At 37.3% G+C, this 21,857-nt stretch overlaps 1 protein-coding gene across 2 annotated transcripts; it reads left to right on the top strand.

Annotated features, from left to right (window-relative positions):
- The first annotated feature begins 858 nt into the window (after positions 1 to 858).
- Positions 859 to 21,843, top strand: nrap (nebulin-related anchoring protein). Of its 2 annotated transcripts, XM_079260951.1 has the most exons (43): positions 859 to 1,080; positions 1,770 to 1,864; positions 2,103 to 2,190; positions 3,913 to 4,017; positions 6,989 to 7,099; positions 7,203 to 7,310; positions 7,531 to 7,635; positions 7,712 to 7,819; positions 7,915 to 8,022; positions 8,232 to 8,339; positions 8,737 to 8,853; positions 9,550 to 9,654; positions 9,820 to 9,927; positions 10,095 to 10,199; positions 10,359 to 10,457; positions 10,607 to 10,711; positions 10,843 to 10,950; positions 11,070 to 11,177; positions 11,313 to 11,510; positions 11,623 to 11,727; positions 11,819 to 11,917; positions 12,003 to 12,107; positions 13,040 to 13,147; positions 13,267 to 13,424; positions 14,531 to 14,684; positions 14,808 to 14,912; positions 16,127 to 16,225; positions 16,431 to 16,535; positions 16,634 to 16,741; positions 16,861 to 16,974; positions 17,057 to 17,254; positions 17,450 to 17,554; positions 17,741 to 17,839; positions 18,203 to 18,307; positions 18,418 to 18,525; positions 18,644 to 18,955; positions 19,048 to 19,152; positions 19,517 to 19,615; positions 19,728 to 19,832; positions 19,961 to 20,068; positions 20,222 to 20,533; positions 20,643 to 20,798; positions 20,914 to 21,843. In XM_079260951.1, exons 1-43 carry the CDS (start codon positions 1,015 to 1,017, stop codon positions 21,202 to 21,204), a joined length of 5,418 nt encoding a protein of 1,805 aa, XP_079117077.1. In that variant the 5' UTR covers positions 859 to 1,014; the 3' UTR covers positions 21,205 to 21,843. The 2 variants fall into 2 exon arrangements, with proteins under 2 accessions (XP_079117077.1, XP_079117078.1); XM_079260952.1 differs by lacking the exon at positions 3,913 to 4,017.
- The last annotated feature ends 14 nt before the right edge of the window (positions 21,844 to 21,857 follow it).

Raw genomic sequence — 21,857 nt, 5'->3', positions numbered from 1 at the left:
GCCAGTACACTACTTTTGTTATGGCGGCATCAAGTTTATTAAAAAGACAAACCTAAAGAGACCAATTTTAATTAGTCAGATCCAGTAAGGCGCAAAGCCCACTTGTTTGGCATACTGTAAAATGCAGTTCATACAAAATCCTATTTTTCCTGTATGCTAGAGTAAAAACATCAGCTATCATGCCTTTTATGCCTTACTTTTGAACAAAGATACAGGAAAAATAGCAGATTAATAAGGCATAAACTCAAAGTCTAACTTTTAGTTAATTTAATTTACAAACCAGAGCAGCAAGGCACATATTCTAAAAATCTTTTAATTTTGACACTACATTAGAAAACTAATTAATAAACCAAAAATATAAATTATCAGCTGCACAATGATCTCCATCACAGTACAAACTGTGAGGATTTTGCCATTTGTAATGTAAAGTGACACTGACATTTTGCCAATATTATGAGTTATTTTTTTGTGGATGCATGTTTTTGTTTGGTTTATACTGCCGACCTTCTTACTATATTCCAGCCTTCCTCTAAGTCCTATCTGTTTAGCTTTGCTAACAACCAGTTGTGTGTATAAATGTAATTAAATAATAAAGCTAAGAAAGACGAAGTTAAACCATTACACAGCAAGTTAAGCTCTTATGTCATAATGTCATGGCAGGATGCCCAAAGTTGAACTATCTATTTAACTAAAGACCATGACAGATATGCAGTGACATGTGAACTCTGTGTGACAGACAGCAGGATCCAACCAGTCCTGTAGTGTGAGGCATAGAAAGGGGTTGATCCATCATGGGACATGGTGTCAAGTAAGAGGCAGTTTCAGAGTTTCACTCTCTCATAGCTAAGTTTACCACAACCAGAGCCACACTAATCTAACTGTCAGGGGAGTCACTTTCTGCTTCTGAAGCTGTCTCCCTAACCTAATCTAATTCCCGCTTCTGATATATAGCCTTCCTCTTTATTTTCTCTGTTATTGTTGTTTGTTTTTTGGGGACACGGATAAGCACTCACCATGCAGTCTTGTGCCAGATGTGGGTTTGTAGTGTACCCAGCAGAGAAGATCAACTGCATTGATCAGGTAATGTGAATTTTGAGACTGGATTATGTATTTTCAAACTGATTTCTTCTATGACTTATTTGTCAAAAACTTATATTTCTTGGCAGAATTTGTAGATCTTGTGTGCAGTAATAAAAAATTAACTTTAAAAATGAGATATACCAAGTTATTCTATGTGCCTAACAGCTGCCTAACAGCTCAGCTCCAATAAACAGCTAAGTTCCAAACATTTTAGAAAACAGCATCGGTCAGTTTATTATGCATTAATAATACAAATGAAGGATCAAATGATTTCTAAATGAAAAGCAACTCCATGAATCTGTTGTGCTGATTACATTTTTCATATATAACACCGCTTTCCTTCCTAAATGCTGTCTAAATATTAGAACATAACCTGTTTACTGTGCAATGGAGCTATTCTAATACTAAAATATCTATGTGAAATTTTATAATCTGTGTAATCATAATGCTTTTGCTGGAAAAGAATCAATTTAGACTCTAAGAACATAACATCTGCAAGAATATAATGTGACTGCTATCTTAACCGTTAACTGTGCTAAGATAACTGTTGCAACTATTCTATCTTATTAGTCAAATGCTTAACTATTTACCTGTCTGACCACTGTTTTCCCTCAAATTATAATCTTGTTTTCAAAGAACCCAAATGTTAAACAATGTCATATGTTTTTTTTTCTTTCTTATTCAATCAGAATTGGCACAAAGCGTGTTTTCATTGTGATGTCTGCAAGATGGTCCTCACTGCTAACAACTTTGTTAGTCACAAGAAAAGGCCATACTGCTCTGTGTAAGTGCTACATTTCTGTGTTGGCTTGTCTATAAACCCTAAAACTGATTTAAAAATCTAGTTTAGGCATAAAAATATAATCCTCTATTTATAAAGCATTTCTTCAGCAGACATTTTGACTTATTACTGCAGGAAAGTCATTTGATAGAATTAGTTACATCTGTGCTTTTCCACGCCTGTCATAATGAGATGCGGTTTGATTCCAACCATTCAAAGCTGAAAGGACTGTTCATTTCAGGCACAATCCAAGGAACAACACGTTCACAAGTGTTTACGAGACCCCCATCAACATCAATGCAAAGAAGCAAAGCAAGGCCAGCAGTGAGGTAACTTCATATCATTTTAAAAACCATAGCAACACGGCACATGTTCTGGCCCTGACTCAGATACTGTTGTTGACAGGTTGACATAAGCCACTGTATATGTCATGAGTGAGATATTTATCATGGTTTGTCACGAATGGATTTATTTTAGCAGCTGGTTTCATAGTCATTGATACCTGCATAATTCAGATGCTTTAGACTTTGTTGTAGGCCTATGTGTCTGAGAAGTTTGCGTTTAATATTCTCATTTAGTGCTATAACATTTTCACATAGACTCAGAGGTTTGAACACTCTTGAATTCTGTGCATAGAATTAGAAAACCTAGGAACTGACCCCAAACCCATGTAACCTTTGCTGCAAGATGGAAAAAAGAAAAAGCCCTATGAGACAACTTGATAAAGTTGTACTGCTGTGCTAAGTCTGTGGTAATGGCAGTGGTTTGGAATGGACAGTGTGGCTCAGGTTATTTTGGTTTCTGTGACAGAATCGAGACTGCCCCCACCTCTGCTTTGCCCACTTTATGCTTCAGGGGGCTATATTTATATGTCAGGAAAAACACCCTTGCATCCCTTCATATCCTCTGCCATGTCACCTGTTTCTGTCCGTCTGAGCCTGTCTGTGTCTACAAGTTTATGCAATGCTCACATGCTAATAGCAGTGGTTGGCTAGCAAGCTCATTAGTTGCCGTTATTCACCACTAGAGACATCAATATGTTTACAAAAAAGAAAAATTCTATCAGATTCTAACAAGAGAAAAATGGCTCCAACTTGCAAAGCAAGCTCTATCTATCTATCTATCTATCTATCTATCTATCTATCTATCTATCTATCTATCTATCTATCTATCTATCTATCTATCTATCTATCTATCTATCTATCTATCTATCTATCTATCCATCTATCTGGAGTGTGTAGTTTTTTCATATTGGATGAGGCTACATACACTGTTTTAAGCTAGGTATTTAATAAATTTAGCTTGTGGACTACTATGTTTATCTAGGGGTCCATGCTGGTTCTAGAAAGGCTCTCAGTAAGTTCCTGTGTCTTCTTCCTCCAAAGAGTGGTTCTAATGTTAGTTTAGGTCATATTTAAACTGAGTGAACAGCCCCGGTTTGGTTCTGCAAGCTGGACCTTTCCAGCAGGTCTTGTTTCATCTTAATTGGAACACATTGGTTATTAATAACAGTATACTGATATTATCCTTTCAACCTATTTAAGCTTGAGTTAAAATAGTGGCTGGTGACTTGAAATCATGTTAACCTTTATTATTCAAATGACCATATCAGATCTTTTCATTGAACATACAAAATACCTCTGCATGCTGGTCCATGAAATCAGAGAACCACACTGAGTTCTCCACACCAGTCGTCAAACATCAGGATACATTGATACATTGATATCTACCATTAGCATTAAATTAGAAAAAAACTCTTACTCCTGACTATTACTTGTATAACATTTGTTATTTCAGAAAAAACTGTAGTTATAAAGTCTTGTAATTTCCTCCAACATTATATAGACAGTCTTTTCTGTTGTTGTAAATCCAAATTTCCAAGTTTTTCAATGAGTACCCAATAAAGCTTTAATGTCAGTTGGAGCTATGTTTTATTTGTCAGTATCAAAAGCATCCAACCAGAATGGATGGTGCAGACAGTTGTCCACTGTGTGCATATACTAATTTGTGCTGGCTTTGGCTTAACGCTCATCGTCCATGTGCATTTATAGCTGAAGTATCGCGAAGATGGTGAACGCTTTATGTCCACTTTCCACTGTGACATGAGATCCATGGAGCTGGAGAAGGCTTGCCTTGCCAGTCAGATGGCCAGCCAGGTGAGATCCCAGGAGAGCAACTGGCCATTACATTCAGACAAAAGGAATATCAACATAAATCTTTCTTTTGATGCATTGTTTAGATGTTTTTAAAAGTGGATAAAAAGGTTAACTGTTTTAGTTTTTCACTGGTACATTCTGCTCTCTAAATAACTGTCCTTTCATATCTTTAAATAATTGAATGTCTCCTATACTGTGCAAATTTTGCTCATGTTTAGCATGTAGGGTTTCTGCCTTTGCTTTTGCAGAGTCTTGTAGTTGTAATGGTTCTGTAAGCTGTAAGCTATCAAAATCGTCAACAAAGGGAGTTTTTCCACTCCAAAGAAGGACACAGCCCCATAGCTGACTAAATATGTTTTTAGTCCAAGCTATTCTTCCTTTACATCTTACTTTGAAACACATTTGCATATTGTGTGCCTGGAGTCCAATTACACGTGTCTAAAACAGAGCATAAGAAGCTGTCTTGCACGCCAGTAAACAGGATTCTCAGAGCAGATTAAACTTTAGGAAGCTAAGTCCTAGGGCCATCACACAGCATAGTTCTCCAGGCTTCTCAAAGGATACCATAAAGGTCTTCGGATGCTGACTGCCTCTTGTTTGTTTTCTGTAAAGATGATCTCACGCGGCTTTAGTGATGAAGAGTTGCATGCTCTAGTAGGCCAGTCATGGTAACAAATTTTTCCATGTGATTAATTGATAATATTGCACTAAGTGATTAGTGTTGTTATTTTGAGGCCATTTTCAACTGAAATGACAACAATGCAATAATAATGCAAGTACACTCTTTCAAGAACATACTTTAATTTCTAAGGACCATTTAGCTTAATGTGCAGACTAGTTTATGCTCATCCAGTCCCCAGTCTGCTAAAATAGATCAGGATATTTCCTGGGGTTTTGGCAATGTGGTTATCTGGAACATCTATCTCCAAACACTATGTAATACAGTTACATAATCTATGTTCAAGATTATATAGGTGGACATGTTTGGACTTGACCAGAACTGGAATGGCAAAATTGAATGTCTTTGATTGCCTTCAGTGTTACATTTTTCATGTCATTGTAAAGTTTTGGATTTGCCGTTTGTAACATGTATGTTCATCCAGGCAGATTGTTAAAAGTCTTTTTTTTTCCCAGGTGGGAAAACTGCAGTTGATTATTTTGTTTTAGGTGCAGATGTAGTAGTATTGTAGTATTGCCGTGTTTAGTTAATATTGTCTCAAAACAAATGTGGCGCTTGCTCGGAGTGAGCGAGAGAGAAAAGAAAGACATGAAAATTATTGCATCCGGCAAACAATGCATGTCTTCTCATCATGCGATAAATTGACTTATTTCTTATTGCAACATGCCTGTGCTCTAGGCAGGATTCATCCCTGTATAATAAACACATTTACTTTGATAATGACTGATTTTCAGTCTATATCTAGTGTAATTTGGCCTAGGTCAACATTTCCTCCCCATTTTTACTCATCAAAAATGGCTTCTTGACAACAACCTTTCCCTTTTTGATGTGTCTTTGGCAAAGAACTGATTCACTCTGGAAACCTTCTGCTTAAACCACTTTAATGTATTACACAAGAGCAAAATATAAAACAAAATGTTTTTAAAAAGGAGCAGCAACGTATCTTAAGACTTGTTTTGCAACACTTGCACACACCACAAACTGCCAACTGACTTGTATAACCAATGCTGGGACAAGAAGATGTAACTACAGAATGCAGTGATTTTTTTAAAGGTTAAATAAAAAATAAACTAAAAACTTTCAGGGAACATATACATCCGCTAAGCAGCTAACAATTCTTATGTCCACAATTCCTTCCAGATTGCTCCCTAAATTTAATGGCATGTAACTTTGACCCAGGTCAGACATCACAAAAATCAGCAGAGTATTTTTTGCGGAAAGTTGCTAACAGGAAGACCGAAAGAGAGACAGATATATAAATGCAGGCAAAAACATAACCTCCATGGCAGAGGTAATGGATAAACCCAGCACTATTTGGATGAAGTCAGCTCATGCTTTGTTCACTGTTGATTTAACATAGTTCAAGTTCAGCAAAAGTTTTTTTTTGTGTCTTTGGTACATGTTTCAATTAATTGTTTTCTATATTTCTGCTTTTCTAAAGCTTTTAATCTTTGTGTATTGGAAAATAAGGTTAATTTAATATACAGAGGTCAATAACTTGGTTCAACCACTGGCCTGATTGATTTTTGACCAATTCAAATGTTGAATTTATAGAGTGGACGGGTATTTTCACTTCCAAAGAAAAAGGGTAACTTGCATTTTCTCATATATTTTACAATGTAACAGGCAGAAAGTTCTCCAGAATTTCAGGTGCAGTGTACAAAATAAGAACATTTTGAGTTTCTTTTTTAAATTCAAGAAAGTTAAATACAATTTAGTAGAATCCAAATATAAACAATGAGCTTTAAGATTAGCATAACATTGTGAAAACTAAATTATTATTGATGAATGTAATGTAAAGTGGAGAAATCTGATCTATTTTCTGTTTAATGTGGAATTTGAAGGCTTTATTTGCCCTGAGAAACTTATTTACATCATCTGTTATATAAACCAAATGCATACACTGCAAAAACTGAAATCTAAATAAGATTTAAAAAATCTTAAATTGAGTACACATATGCTTATTTTTTTAATGGTAAGATAATTATTAGTTTTTATGCCAGAGAATTCCTCTTGTTTTAAGAGTATTTTTACTTGTTTTGGGAAGTCTTGACAAGCCAATTTTCTTGTTCTGTTGGCAGATAATTTCTCTTATTTTAAGCAACATTTACCTCATTTTTGTGTATTTTTTTCCTTTTTTTTTATGGCTGAGTTTTTGCAGTGTAGTAACCGAGGTTTGACCGTGTCCAATCTAACAAAGTGAAAAAGAAATTTCTGGATACAAAGTTACATCCCCTGGGTAGGCCTTGGATTGATGAGCTGTTCTTCTTTTTCTTTTTTTCCACTGTTTAGCAGTCCTTTCAGTCTCAGTCAGAGTTCTCACAGCAGCAGACCTGGTATTCAGGGATGGTGACCAACCAGGAGATTGTTACAATGTCTCAGGCACAGAACACCATCAGTGATGTACGACCTTTTTTTTCTTTACCAAAAGTGTTCATCTTCATATATTAATTATATATTACGATTGTATCATTGTGCTCTGAATGACTTTGTCCTTTTATTGCAGGTGAAATACGCAGAAGAATATAAAGAATCAAAAGGAAAAGGCAGCTTCCCTGCAATGATCACACCAGGTTACCATGCTGCTAAAAAAGCCAATACTTTGGCCAGTAGTGTAAGTATGTATTAAAGGATGTATTGAAACTTCAATGGTTCAGAAAAGTTGTTTCTGTGACTGGATAATGCATCTTTTTGTGAATCTAAAAAGCTACAGAAACCCAATTGTATGTGTTTCTGTTTGTGTGGGCATGTGTGTGTGTGTGTGTGTGTGTGTGTGTGTGTGTGTGTGTGTGTGTGTGTGTGTGTGTGTGTGTGTGTTTGTCTTTTTTTTATAGCTGGAATATAAAAAAGGACACGAAGAAAGAGTTTCAAAATACACAACGTTTGTTGATCCTCCAGAGGTGCTCTTAGCCAAGAAGCAAGGACAAATTGCTAGTGATGTAAGCTCTAATTATTTAGTCAGATGTTGTTTATAGATAATAGTCTTCTTCCATTAATTTCTTTTTTCCCTCCCAGTATGCCTACACAGAAGAATATGAGCACCAGAAAGGAAAAGGTAGTTTCCCAGCTCATATCACCCCAGGATACAAAATTTCAAAGAAAGCCTCTGAGCAGGCCAGTGATGTGAGTGGCACAATAACTATTTACACAATGCTGTATGAAGGCAAAACAGTGTTGCAGGGCAAAGATTCCCAGCTGATCCTGCCATGTTTTCCCAGATTAAGTATCGTCAGACATATGAGCAGGAGATTAAGGGTAAAGCCAGTGCTGAGGCAGCAGCTGCTGAGATGGTTCATGCCAAAGAAAACGCAGAGAATTTCAGCCAGGTATGAAGATTTACCTTAATGTCCCAGCAGTTTTAGACTTGACACTTTCTTACAAAAGCAGTTTAAAAATATACAGGTTGCACAATGAAAGATGTTTATTTGTCATGTTTGCATTTATTTAAATATGCACGGTAAATTTAATTCACAAAACACGTTTTATTTTGTTTGTTTTATTTGTACAATTAAAGTACCAAGTACTCTGTTTACAGATTGCTTATACTGAGGAATATGAGCAGCAAAGAGGTAAAGGAAGCTTCCCTGCAATGATCACTCCTGGTTATCATCTTGCAAAGAAAGCTCAGGATTTTGCCAGTGATGTGAGTAATCTTAAGCAGCTATAAGTACTTGTGTGAGCTGGAAAAACATTAATCAATTTGCAGCTTTAGACCAATTTTACATTTTTTTACAACCATGTTGCTTATGTGTCGATGGTTAAATGTTTATTTAAACTCTTAGATTTGGAGTTGTTTGAAAAGGAAACCTATGTGAGTTGTGGGGCCATTTGAGCTGGTTTATAAACTACAGTATGTATGAATCTTAGCCTCGTCCATCATGTGGACTTGCCATTGCTGAGCAGATGAGGGGAAATAGTGAGGACTCCTCCCTTTGCAATAACTCTGCAAACTGATCTCACAGACTGACTAACAATGTCTCTAATCACCTGATCCTATACAAATAAAACAGGCACTGAATCCTCCACCTTTTTTTCTCCAGCTGAAATACAAGAAGGACTTAAACAAGATGAAGGGCACATCACATTTCCATAGTCTAACTTCAGAAGACAGTTTGACATTGAAGAATGCCAAAAAAATCAACAAGATTGTCAGTGAGGTGGGTAAAACACTGCATTGAGAAGATGAGGCAGGACAAGTTGGTTATTATCCTGATAAAACTACCTTTCTTGTCTTATTATGTAAAAAAAAAAAAATAGTTTTAGAGATAAATGCATTGATGTTAGTATGCATGTGCGTGTGTCTAAGAGCTAGAAATATAGGGTGTAGTGTGTCAGTTTCTAGCAAACATGAAGTCACCCAGCCTGCATTTCCATCATCATTGACATGCCTTTGTGGTGAAGTTGCAGTTTTCACTCAAGGCCACAGGACATCCCATCAAACTCATGACACTGTACCTCACTCAGGATTAAGAGCCCACATGAGCATCTATTCTCAGCCTTGGAATTTTAACATAAATATGTAAGCTGTAAAAGCTCTGAACCACAGCTTCCACAGAAAAACAAAGATGTTCAGTAAAAACACCTTTTTTTTTTTAAATTCTTGTTTCCAGCACAACTTGAATGTTTGAGGTGTTAAGTCATGCCACAGAGTACTTGTTAAACTCAGAACAGCATTTTAAAGCTGCTTCTCAGTGACTCTTGCATTACGATGAGGTGTTAGTGAGCGCATGTTACTGTATATTTAGCACACAGCATATAAGAGTAATCCCTTGCTGCCTCAAGGGATGAACTTTGACTCTTAAAAAAAGAAAGTAAATTATAACAGTTGCCGCTTTATTGCTTTATATTTGCAGGTGGAGTATAAAAAAGATTTGGAGAACACCAAAGGACACAGCATCAACTTCTGTGAGACGCCGCAGTTTCGAAACGCCGCTAAGGTTGCCAAGTTTACTAGTGATGTGAGTCTTCTGAAAAGTGCAAATAACATGCCAACAAGAGGCAAATTAGATGACATAACCACTCCCCTACTGCTTTGTCCTTAGCTAAGTGATTGCAGCGTGTGTGTATTATAGTTACATCAAGGAGTCCCATAATTTTTTCCTCTTCATTTTGTATTTTGAAAGAACAAATACAAAGAGAAATACACAACTCATTTAAAGGGCCACTATGAAGACTCGGGCATCGATAAGAAAACCATGCACGCCATGAAAGCAAGGAAGCTGGCGAGTGATGTAAGTCTGGCTTTTCGCAGACTTATTTGTAATACAGTTGTTCTTGAGTTTAATGATAAATACCTGGCATCTTTTACTATCTTTCATGAGCATAAGGCTCATAGGATCCATTCTAATTGTAAGTGGACATTTATATTGTTGTGGTCTTGTTGCACTGCTTGTTTCAGATTTCTTATAAACAAGGCTATGAGCAGGAGCAGTGTGAATATAACTACCCAGCCACTCTCACACCTGGGTACCAAAGCCAAAGGAAGCTGGACCCACTGAAAGATGTATGTTTTCTTAAACTGACATGTGCTGGAATTTATTATCAAATTAGTTAAAGTCCAGTTAAAATACAAATAAAGCAAACCTTAAAGTGTAAAATATTTGAATGAACTGGAAAATTGCTCTATGAGTCTGATGTAAAATTATGTCCTTGATGGCTGCAGAAGAACTACAGGCAACATATCAACCAGGTGAAATACAAGTCAGTGACTGACACACCTGAGATCGTTTTAGCAAAGAAAAATGCTCAACTTGTCAGCAATGTAAGTAAATAAACAGCACAAACACAACACATTACCAAGGTCTAATGGTACTTTTATCAACCCTGTCAGGATTTTTTTTATTTTTTATCTGCACTTATAAGCACCAAGCTCACTGCTGTGTGAAAACACTTAATCCACCTGTCCCTTAGCTGAATTATAAAGCAGGGTATGAAAAGACGAAGCACCAGTACACTCTGTCCCAGGATCTGCCCCAAATCCAAAAGGCCAAAGCCAATGCTGCTTTGTGTAGCGATGTAAGTTCACATGTATGAAAACAGATGCCTGCCTTAAGACAACATGTATGCATGCAGAAGTTCATTCAATGTCATATCATAAGTTTGTTTCGTCAGGTTATGATTTAAACAACTCATTATTGTCTCTCCAGATTAAATATAGAGAAGAGTGGGAAAAGACCAAGTCTAAAGCATGTGAAACGGGTATGGACGACCTGAGCGTGAGAGCAGCCAAAGCTTCAAGAGACCTCGCCAGCGATGTGAGTTAGCACACGCTCTCACCCACTTCAGCAAGATGAGCCTGAGCTAAGATCTAATTGGCTTTAATCAGATGTAATAGCTGGCAAATCAAATTAAACTGGAAAGACATGTGTTTCAGATTAAATATAAAGAGTCCTACATGAAAAACAAGGAGAAGGCAGTGGGGGTCAACGTGAGTGACTCCAAGACTCTGCACTCTCTTCAAGTGGCCAAGATGAGCAGTGATGTAAGTAGAAATGAACGAGTATTAGCAAAAAGCTTTCAGAATTTATCTTTACACTCCTCCGAGTATAATATATAGATTGTATGCAACATACCAGCAGTAAATACCAAGAGTTCTGTGTTGTTACTCTAATCACAGATTGAGTACAAGAAGGGCTCCAAGGAGAACCAGTCCCAGTACAGCCTTCCGCTGGATATGATCAACCTCAGTCATGCCAAGAAGGCTCAGGCCCTTGCCAGTGACTTGGAATATCGCACAAAGCTTCATGAATACACTGTCATGCCTGATGACATTAAGGTCCAGCAGGCCAAGAAGGCTTATGCACTGCAGAGTGAGGTAAAAACTCTACTTTAGGGGCTGTATCAGCACCAGGTTTATTTACAATAAACAAACATGAAAAAACATGTTGTTGAGAGTTTATCGTTCCTTTCCCCTCTGTTCCCTACAGAACCAGTATCGTTCAGACCTCATATGGATGAAGGGAGTTGGCTGGGAGACCGAGGGATGTCTCAACATTGCTCAGGCTAAGAAAGCTGGGGAGCTGCTTAGTGATGTAAGTCAGAATACGAGCTCCTATTTTAGGTTCCTCCTGACCCTCACGCCATCTTAGGCACCACTGTTTATCAGCTGCTCTTTTTACTCAGAACAAATACCGCCAGAAGGCAGACAAAATCAAGTTCACACAGGTGGCGGACGACCTGTCCATCAAACATGCCAAGAAAAGTCAAGAACTGCAGAGCGATGTAAGTTTTCATATGGAAATCTCTTATCATTTGTGTCTCCTGATATAATGTCACTCTCACAGAATACATGTCTGTCATTTTCCAGCTGGCATACAAAGCAAACACCGAGCAGATTTTACACCAGTATACCATCACAAAGGACGAACCACTTTTCAGACAAGCAAAAGCCAACGCTGACCTGCTCAGTGCGGTAAGTTTAATGAAATCATGCCTTTATGGTCATACCTGACTATCAAGGATGTTCTTATAATTCTCTTAAGTTTAAAAACTTTATCATTATTATTATTTATTTATTTATTTTGCATTTTAACTACTATCTTTCTTTCCTGTGTGGAATGGTGGCTAAAAAACACAGAAGCAGCTTTGAGACATGCCTCATTCACTGCACATGGTCTCTAATTTGTAGTCAGAGCTGAAGAGGGGGTTTTCATGTTTTCCTTTTAAACAATAAAACGTTTCACATTCCTATATTTTTAGAGGCCATAAAGTAAAATAAATCCACTTTATATCTTCTACGTGAAGGATTTGGTGCTCGATTTCCCATAAAGTAGACTTGTTTATTCTAGGTTTTTATTTATTTACAATTAGCAAAACTAGATCACAATTGAAAGTATTATGAATTAAATTTATCATGTAAAACCTATGAAATGACACAGAAAGGTAATTTGTGGTCAATTTGCTTTGCATGTGGTAAAAATGTAAAAGAATCTCCAAATGCAGATGGATAATTGAAAATTAAATTAATTTATAATGTAAAGAGTCACAAAAGAAAGCGAGGCTTTATGCTCTGGCATCATGGAAGACTCCTTTGATATATTGAGGCCTTTCTACTGGAGACCAAATACACTAATGAACACTAAGTGAGAGTAAGAGGCTTCTGATTATTTCAGTTGCAGGAAATTGGAAAGCTTGAGATCATTAACAATTTAATTGCTTATTTCGGTTTTTTTTCCTTCTCTTCATGTAACGTTTGCTGTTTCTTGTTTAAACTACAGAGAAAAAAATTCCACCTGAAACTATTGCTGTTTTTTTCATTTTATTATTAATATATTTCTGGCACTGTTACATGTTACTTATCCAAAAAAGAAAAATTTTATCTTTAAAACATTTTTTTCTTTGCAGAAAGTGTACAAGAGCCAGTGGGAGAAGCAGAGAGAAAAAGGTTTTGAGCTTCATTTGGACTCTTTGTCAATACTTACAGCAAAAGCCAAGAGAGACCTGGCCAGTGATGTGAGTTGAAACCTGAAGAACAAATCTCTTTAGATATTTACAAAGAGTAAAACCGTTTATATCACACTTTCATATTTTCAAACTAAGATAAAAAACTGTTTATTAAACGATTTTTGCAGGTCAAATATAAGCAGAATTACGAAAAAATGAAAGGAAAAGTTATCGGTATCAAGTCAGTCAGCGATGATTCCCAAATGGCTCACTCTGCTTTGGCCACCAAACTCCAGAGTGACCATTACTACAAGAAGAAGTATGAAGACACCAAAACCAAGTATTGGTGAGGCGCTTGACTGTAATTGTGGCTTTTTAACAATCTTTGTTCTCCAGACTCAGACTCAAGTAAAAAAATTATCTCCTGTTTGCTATTCTTTGTGATAGAAGGTCAAAATGCAGCGTATATGAACACTAAAGTCTGAGGGTTTGCATTCACTTTAAATATGTCCTTATCTTTGATATATTTATTATGGGTCACATAGATTTATTTAGCAGTTTGGAAGCTAAGGATATTGAGCTTTAATTGGCTGCCTCTGAAGCGTCTGTGCCCTTTAATGCTATAAGTGCAGATGTTGACCTGAGAGGGAAGGAATATGTGATAGGGCTGTGACGATATGCTTTCATCCCGATTTGATTCCGATTTTTTTGGGTACTGATTCGATTTAAATTGTGATTCTCACGATTCTTCAATATTGCTGATTTTTGTAGACTAAAAATGAAAAAAAAAAGTACAAAACTTTTTTTGCTTGTCATTTTTCTTAATTTCAATTAAGAAAAAACAACACAGTAGCCAGACCATCATTCTGCTGCTATAATGCGCAAGAGGACAAGTAAAAAGATCAATAAAAAAAGGACAAAAAATTTATAATGAATTATTTTTATTTATTTGGGGAAAAAAAATCCATTTTTTAACAAAAAAAAAATCAATTTTAAAATTGTGAAGCAAAAAATTCTGATATTGGATTTTTTTATTCAATTTTCCCTCCCCTAATATGTGACCTACATAGTGACTGAAGACCTCTTAAAGTTCAAACACGGGTAATTTGATTAAACAAACAGTATCTATTTATGAAGCAAATGTTAATGGAAAGCTTGTCAATTAAGGAACTGAATTACATTTACAGTATTGGCACATTCCTGTAGGATGTCATTTTATTAACCCACATACTAAGCAATTTAGAAAAAAATGTTTCTCAGGGGTAGGTGTAAATATAAGGTAGACCAAATACTTAAGCAACCCTGATATCATTCATGTAATGATAGTGTTAAGTTAACTTCATTTTATACAGAAATTAGTCCAGTAGCTCGGAGCACTCATCTACGATAATGCCTCAAATAACAGACAAACAAAGCTTCCTGTTTTCTGTCTGAAATAAATCTTGTTCCCAGTGTTTCCCTGGACATGCTGAATATCAGCCAAGCCAAGAAGGCTCAGGACCTGGCCACCGAGACCAACTACAGGACTTTCCTCCATAAGTACACCACTCTACCGACTGACATGAATGTAGCCTGGGCCAAGAAGGCCTACAACCTGCAGAGCGATGTATGGTTTTGTTTTGTTTTGTTTTTTTTAAAGAAAAGTTATGGCAAGTTATGTCATGCACAAGTGATCAATTAATCGTAATACTGTAGTATTTGAAACATGTGTGTTTATCTTTGTTTTTAGAAACTCTACAGATCAGACCTGAACTGGATGAAGGGTGTCGGCTGGGAGGCCTCAAAATCGCTGGATGTTCAGCAGGCAAAGAAGGCCGGAGAGCTGGTCAGCGAGGTAATGCTTGGTCCTATCACCCACAATGCATTGCTGCAGTTAGGTGAAAGGAAAAATTACCAACTAAACTTACTACTGGAAACAAAACATATTTATATTCTTTGTTATTTTCTTCTTAAACTGGAAATCAAATTAAATTCAACCAACCCTCGTGCAGTGTTTGAGTAACATTTCTCTATTGCTAATAATATTTGTGAGAACTAAGCCAATGAACAGGCCATGAAAAATTTGTAAAAATGATTATGTAACAAGTAACTGAAAGGCATATAGGTCAGAGGGTATTTAAAGAGTCACAGCCCATTGGTGTTGCCTACGAACTAGGTTACATACAGTATGTGGACTACATACATGCTGAGTCCAGCATTCTTAACCTTTTCACAGGCAAACCGGACTTTCCAATTTTTCTGCATTTTTGCACAGTTGATAGTTGGATTTATTCTGTTTTAATTTTGGATAAAGTCCACCCCCATTTACTCAGAATATCCAGTTTTCTAAACCTGTGTCAGTATCTACTGATGCATAATGAACATCTTAGATTTTATTTCTTCACAAACATTTGAAATTGTTTTTATTAAAAAAAAAAAAAAAAAAAAATCTATAAAATCAGAGATAACTGATGATTTAAGATTATTAACTGATTCTATGCTGCAATAAAGCTGTAATGCTATAATGTCTAATTTTTTGAAGATTTTTTGTTCTTAAATTTTCACCTCTACCTGGCATGTAGAGGTGAACCCACTGACCGATATGTGGTCAATGGGTTCCCCCTGATCATTGAATCATTTGATAAAAGGACCTGCAGCTGGGACATGAAGAACTTAATGTCAAATGTCTACAGTGCAAACTGGAGGCAGCATGCTCTATTCATAACCTCATCATAAGGAGCCTCTCATTTACAGGGTCACTCCAGTCAGGGTCACCGACATTAAACCATGAAATGACAGAGTGCGCACAAATAGAACCGAACCCGGAGCTCGTTATGAGCCGGGTTATTTTCTATTTATGTACATGTATCTATATCAGTGACTGTGTGTGTGTTTATGTGTGTGTGTGTCTGCAGTCACTTTTGTTAGAAATTTTGCCAGATTTTTTGTTGGGACACTTGTTCCCTCTATTCTTTCTTAAAACCATGTGTGCCATCTATTTCCCAGCTAGGCTACATTTCACTGTGAACTGATCGGAAGTTAATGATTTTGGACTTTTATTTTCTCCAGAAAAAGTACCGCCAGGCTGTGAGCAATTTGAAGTTCACCAGTGTTGAGGACACTCCAGAAATGACGCAGGCCAAACTCAGCAACAAACTGGCTATTGATGTGAGTTCAGTTGCAACTTGTACCCTTTATTATTTGTTTAGTTTACAAGAGCCAACGTGCAACTGATCTGACACAAATGCATATCTGTGACTAAAATTATAACTGCAAATAAAATTTACTTTTTCTAATGAAAGGCTGATGGATACTTTCACTTTTTTTCTTAATTTATTGGATGTACAGTGATACTGTTATTTCTGCTTTGCAGAGGTTGTACAAGGAAAAAGGAGAAAACACGAAGCACAACTACACACTCAGTGGGGAACTGCCTGAGTTGGTACAGGCCAAGATCAATGCCATGAACATCAGTGAGGTACATTTGTTTTTTTCATCAGCTCTGATCCATTTGATAGCTAATGAGTGCATCCAGTTAGGTGACTCTGCGCTTTGTTTTGCTTGCAATATTTCTAGAGTCGTTACAAGGAATCTTGGACTAAGATACGCGATGGTGGTTACAAGCTACGTCTGGATGCCATTCCTTTCCAGTCTGCCAAAGCATCCGCAGAGATCCTTAGTGATGTGAGAGCCCTTTGAAAATCGTGTTAAAGCACTTTTACTGTCACTTTAACTTTTGTGTATTTTAATGGAGAATGGACCATTTATTGTGCTGATTTCCCCTCTGCCATGTTTTATTTCAGCAAAAGTACAAAGAAGAATTTGAAAAGACAAAAGGGAAGATGATTGGACTGAAAGGACTGCAGGATGACTTGAACATTGCTCACTCAGTCAATGCCACCAAGCTACAGAGTGATGTTAGTTCTCTTCTATGTGTTTCAGCTTAAAAAAGAAAAGGCTATTTTGAAAGGGCTGTAATGTCTTTTCTTATCATTTTAGATTAAGTATAAGCAAGACTCTGCAAAGCATCTTTCCAAGTTCCACCTCCCCATGGATATGATAGAGGTTGCTCATGCCAAGAAAGCCCAGTCGCTGGTGAGTGATCAGGACTACAGGCTCTCGCTACATCACTACACCTCACTGCCTGATGACTTGAAGCTACAGGCTGCCAAGAAAGCATATGCTCTGCAAAGCGAGGTGAGAGGGAATATTTCATATAACTTATTCTATTAACTCCTCTTTATTATTATGATATAGTATCAGAAAAATTCCAGTGTTTATAATCAAGTTTGTTTTGGTTTTTCTCCACCACAAAAGAGACAAACCAAACATAAATAGCATTTTACAGCAACTGAATACCTCACACAAGGTAATTTGTTATTATCTCTATAGAGAGTGTATCGGTCTGACCTGAATTACCTGCGAGGTGCAGCCTGGATTGCCACCGGAGCTCTGCAGATCGAAGGATCCAAGAGAGCTACAGACATCATCAGTGATGTGAGGCATCTGCTTTACTCCGGTTCATTATTCAATTTACATAAATAACCATATATTCAATTTTGTACATGCAACTTACATTTATTGTAAGATCTTCCGTTTCTCATTGAAATTTCAAATGAAAGAATATGAAAGACTGAAATGAGATCCCAGGAAATGTGACAACTTTTTATTCTTTGGTGACAGAAAAAGTACCGACAGCAGCCGTACCACTTCAAGCACACTTCTGTTGCCGACTCTCCAGATATTGTCCATGCCAAACTCAGTGGACAGATCACAAATGAAGTGAGATATTTTAAGCTTTCTCCATATTTTACATTTATCTAATCCTGACATATTTTCATATTCTCCTCTATAGTTAATTTTACACTGCAAAAACTCAGCCTTAAAAAACAAGAAAAATTATACAAAAATTAGGTAAATGTTGCTTAAAATAAGATAAATTGTCTGCCAACAGAACAAAAAAATTTGGTTTGTCAAGACTTTCCTGGCATTAAAAACTAAGAATTATCTTACCTTTAAAAAAAAAAAAAAAGCATACGTGCACTCAAGATTTTTAATCTTACTTAGATTTCAGTTTTTGCAGTGTACACACTTCAAGACTGTTTGATACAAAATGATGATTTGCATCTTGTCACTGTCGCACAGCGTTTGTACAAAGAGAAAGGGGTGAATGATCAGCACAGCTACACTATTACAACTGAGAGGCCAGAGATCACACAAGCAAAGATCAATGCAGCCAACTTCAGTGAGGTACAGACAGCATATCCAAGCTCTGCCATGTGATGACCTATAAAAAAATAAAATCTCTTTCTTTTTTTTTATTTTCTATTTTACACTTAATGTTTTTTGCTCTGGTTCAGATAAAGTACAAAGAGTCCTGGCACACTCTCAGGGCTCAGGGCTACAAGCTCACCATGCAGGACATCCCTTTCCAGGCTGCTAAGAGCTCTACAGGCATCGCCAGTGATGTATGTTCATTTGTCATCATTAATGAGAAAAATTAATGTGTGATTTTACTAAATAATACATGAATAAATATTAATTAAAAAAGAACATACTGAACTAACATAACCACTTTTTCAACAGTACAAGTATAAACACAACCACCTGCTGGACAAAGGGAAACACATCGGTGTTAAAAGCATCACAGACGACCCGTATCTGCTGCACTGCCTTCAGGCTGGTCGGCTGGCTAGCGACCAGGAGTACCGCAAGGGTGCTCTGTCGATCAGCGGGCAGTACCACCTCACCCCAGATATGATTCATCTGGTGGCAGCCAAGAACGCCCAGGCTCTGGCCAGCGATCAGGATTACAGGAAGAGGCTGCATGAGTACACAGCACTGCCTGATGACATGAAGGTCAAGTGGGCCAAAAAGGCTTATGACTTGCAGAGTGAGGTGAATGATGGCTACATGAATAACTGGGGGGCAAAAAGGACCTTACAAGCATGATGCAACTTCTCTGACCCATCTTATTGTTCAATTTAAAGAAACTCTACAAGTCAGACCTCAGTTTTATGAAAGGAGTGGCCTGGGATGGAGTAGGGGCACCTCAATTGGAGTCTGCCAAGAAGGCTGGAGAACTAATAAGCAATGTGAGTGAATGTGGAAAATGGGGTTTGTCAAAAGTTTAACACTACCGGCATCACAATAACAGTTTTTTTTATCTTCTTTTTTTATATGCAAATGTTCTTTGCTATTTAATGACTGTTTATAAATATTTAAATTAAACCAAATTCTAAATATGTCTTTAGTTTTAAGTTCTGGAAAAACTTTCAGAAAACATTGCCAATTCAATACTTTATTTTAGGCTTTGTGATTAACGCTTTAAGCAGTGCCAAGAGCAGAAGTAACTAATTGCAGGTTATTACTTCACGATTCAGCAATTCTAACTCTTGACTTCTATTTTAACCCAATTCTGAGGCTTCTGTTCTTAAGTGTTTACATTCCTTCCTGCAGAAGAAGTATCGCCAGCTACCAGACAGCCTCAAGTTTACCTCAGTGGCTGACTCTCCTGATATTGTCCATGCTAAGCAGAGCTATCAGCAGTGCAGTGAGGTAGGATGAATTGATAGATGTGCTGAAGAAATAATTCAAAGCCTGAATACACTTAAGGGAATTTGTAACATCTGGAGGCTTATTCTGTTTGTTTTTGTATGGTATATTGCAGAGGCTGTATAAATCTGGAAAGAATGATGACATGCATAAATACACCTTACACTCAGACGACCCAGACTTTGTCAGAGCGAAGATCAATGCCCAGCAGATCAGTGATGTAAGGCACTTATTCACATTTTCACAAACTGTGTAATTCGAATGCAAACGCAAGCTACTTATTTCAAACACCTTTGAAGAGATACTAGTATAGTTTGTTTCCTTTTTCCCTTTTCTCATTCCATATAGAAAGTTTACAAGGCATCTGGGGAGCAGGTGAAGACATCAGGCTATGACCTAAGGCTAGATGCTATTCCCTTCCAAACTGCCAAAGCCTCCAGAGAAATTGCCAGTGATGTGAGTATCTCATAATATAGTTCTATTACATTCCTTTTAATCTATATAACACCAATTTTGAAACTTACTCTGAATATCAAATTTGTAAAAATGCTCTGCAGTGTGAAGCAGCTGCAGATAATTTTAATCAAAATGCAAATACTGTCCAAATAGTTCCGTTACAAGGAGTCCCATCTGAAGGAGAAGGGCCACCAGGTGGGGCTGCGCTGTGTGGAGGATGATCCTAAGATGGTGCATTCTCTGGCAGCCAGCAAACTCCAGAGCAACCTGGAGTATACGCGCCAGTCCAAGGAGGACCGTGCCCACTACAAAATCCATGCAGACCAGCCTGAGTTCCTGCAGGCCAAAAAGAGTCAAGCTCAGGCCAGTGACCTCACCTACCGACACAAGCTCCATGACTACACCTGCGATCCCGAGCAGCTCCAAGTCAGGCATGCCAAGCAGGCTTATAAACTGCAGAGTGATGTAAGTGATGGAGTGTGTAGTTTGAGTCATCTAACTGGTGTCAGATTAATGTAAATGGGTGTGTATCGCACACAGACAGAGACTCAGCAGTTGTTATACTACATTGTAGGTGAACTATAAGTCAGACCTGAACTGGATTAGAGGAGTGGGCTGGACCCCTCCTGGTTCACACAAGGCTGAGCTTGCCCGCCGAGCTGCAGAACTGGGGCTAACTGAGGGAAGTACAACTGACGAAGCTATTGCAAAGTATCAGCATATGATGATGGTAAGTGAAAATAGAACTGATTTTAGTATAAGGCTGTAAAGTGTGATAAAAGATAATAATAAGGAGTTTAGGATTCTTTAGAAGCATCAAACTCCCACCTGTCTTCATATTTCAGCTGCACCAACAGGAGCAGATGGAGCAGCAGCAGCAACAACAACAAACATCAGAGCAGGTGGAAACACGGGAGGAGATTAAACAAGGTGTCAATATGGATGCCATGGAAGTTCTTCATGTCAAAAGAAAGAAAACCATCCAGACAGTCCAGAAAAAATCCTCCACCACCACAACTTCATTCAGATCCATGGAGAAAAAGACCAGTTCTACCTCCTCCTCAGCAACAGCTGCACTCCAAAACACAATGAAGATGACTATGTCCAGTACAGCTGCTGCGATAAATAATGCATAAAGCAGAGATTTATAAACTGAACGATGAGGTTTGAAGACAGTCAGAAACTTGCTGAAAAAAAGTTAAATAAAAGAAGCTGCCACAATGGAGGGAACTAAGCATGTTGATCCAGTGCAGGACTAGTCAAGTTTGTTACAAAGGTTTTTGAGGTATGTGTTGAATAAAAGGGAATTCAAGGTATCTTTATTTATTGATACAAAACTCTTAAACACCAAGATATTGATATTGCTGAAACTGAATTGAAGACATTACAGGACAGATTTCCAACTAAAAGAAATGCTAAAATAAAAGTTTGTTTTTTGCTTTTGTACACTGTGTGTTGAAAAGATAGAAAGCAGGACCAGAGTTTGCTGTGTGGCCAGCAGTGCGAAGTACAGAGAATTTATACAGTTTTATCTTTAGTAAACAGCAAAAACTGCAAGGGAACACTGCACAATCTCTGTGCAGCCACGCATCTCTAACTTTGCATCTAAGTAGGCTCAGTTATAAAAGAGAACAGACCCACTGAAATATTTCCTCTACTTATTTCTGGCAGGTTCAGTTTTGTGAGTTTATGATAATGGCTCTTTTAACTCAAAGCTGGGCTGGGAGTAAATGCTTGATTTATTGCTGAATAAATAGAAACATTTTAAAGGCAAACTAAGTTTCTTTTG

This window comes from Telmatherina bonti (assembly GCF_933228915.1).
Source record: "Telmatherina bonti genome assembly, chromosome: 21".
NCBI lineage: Eukaryota > Metazoa > Chordata > Actinopteri > Atheriniformes > Telmatherinidae > Telmatherina > Telmatherina bonti.
This window is presented reverse-complemented; position numbering and strand designations above follow the sequence as displayed.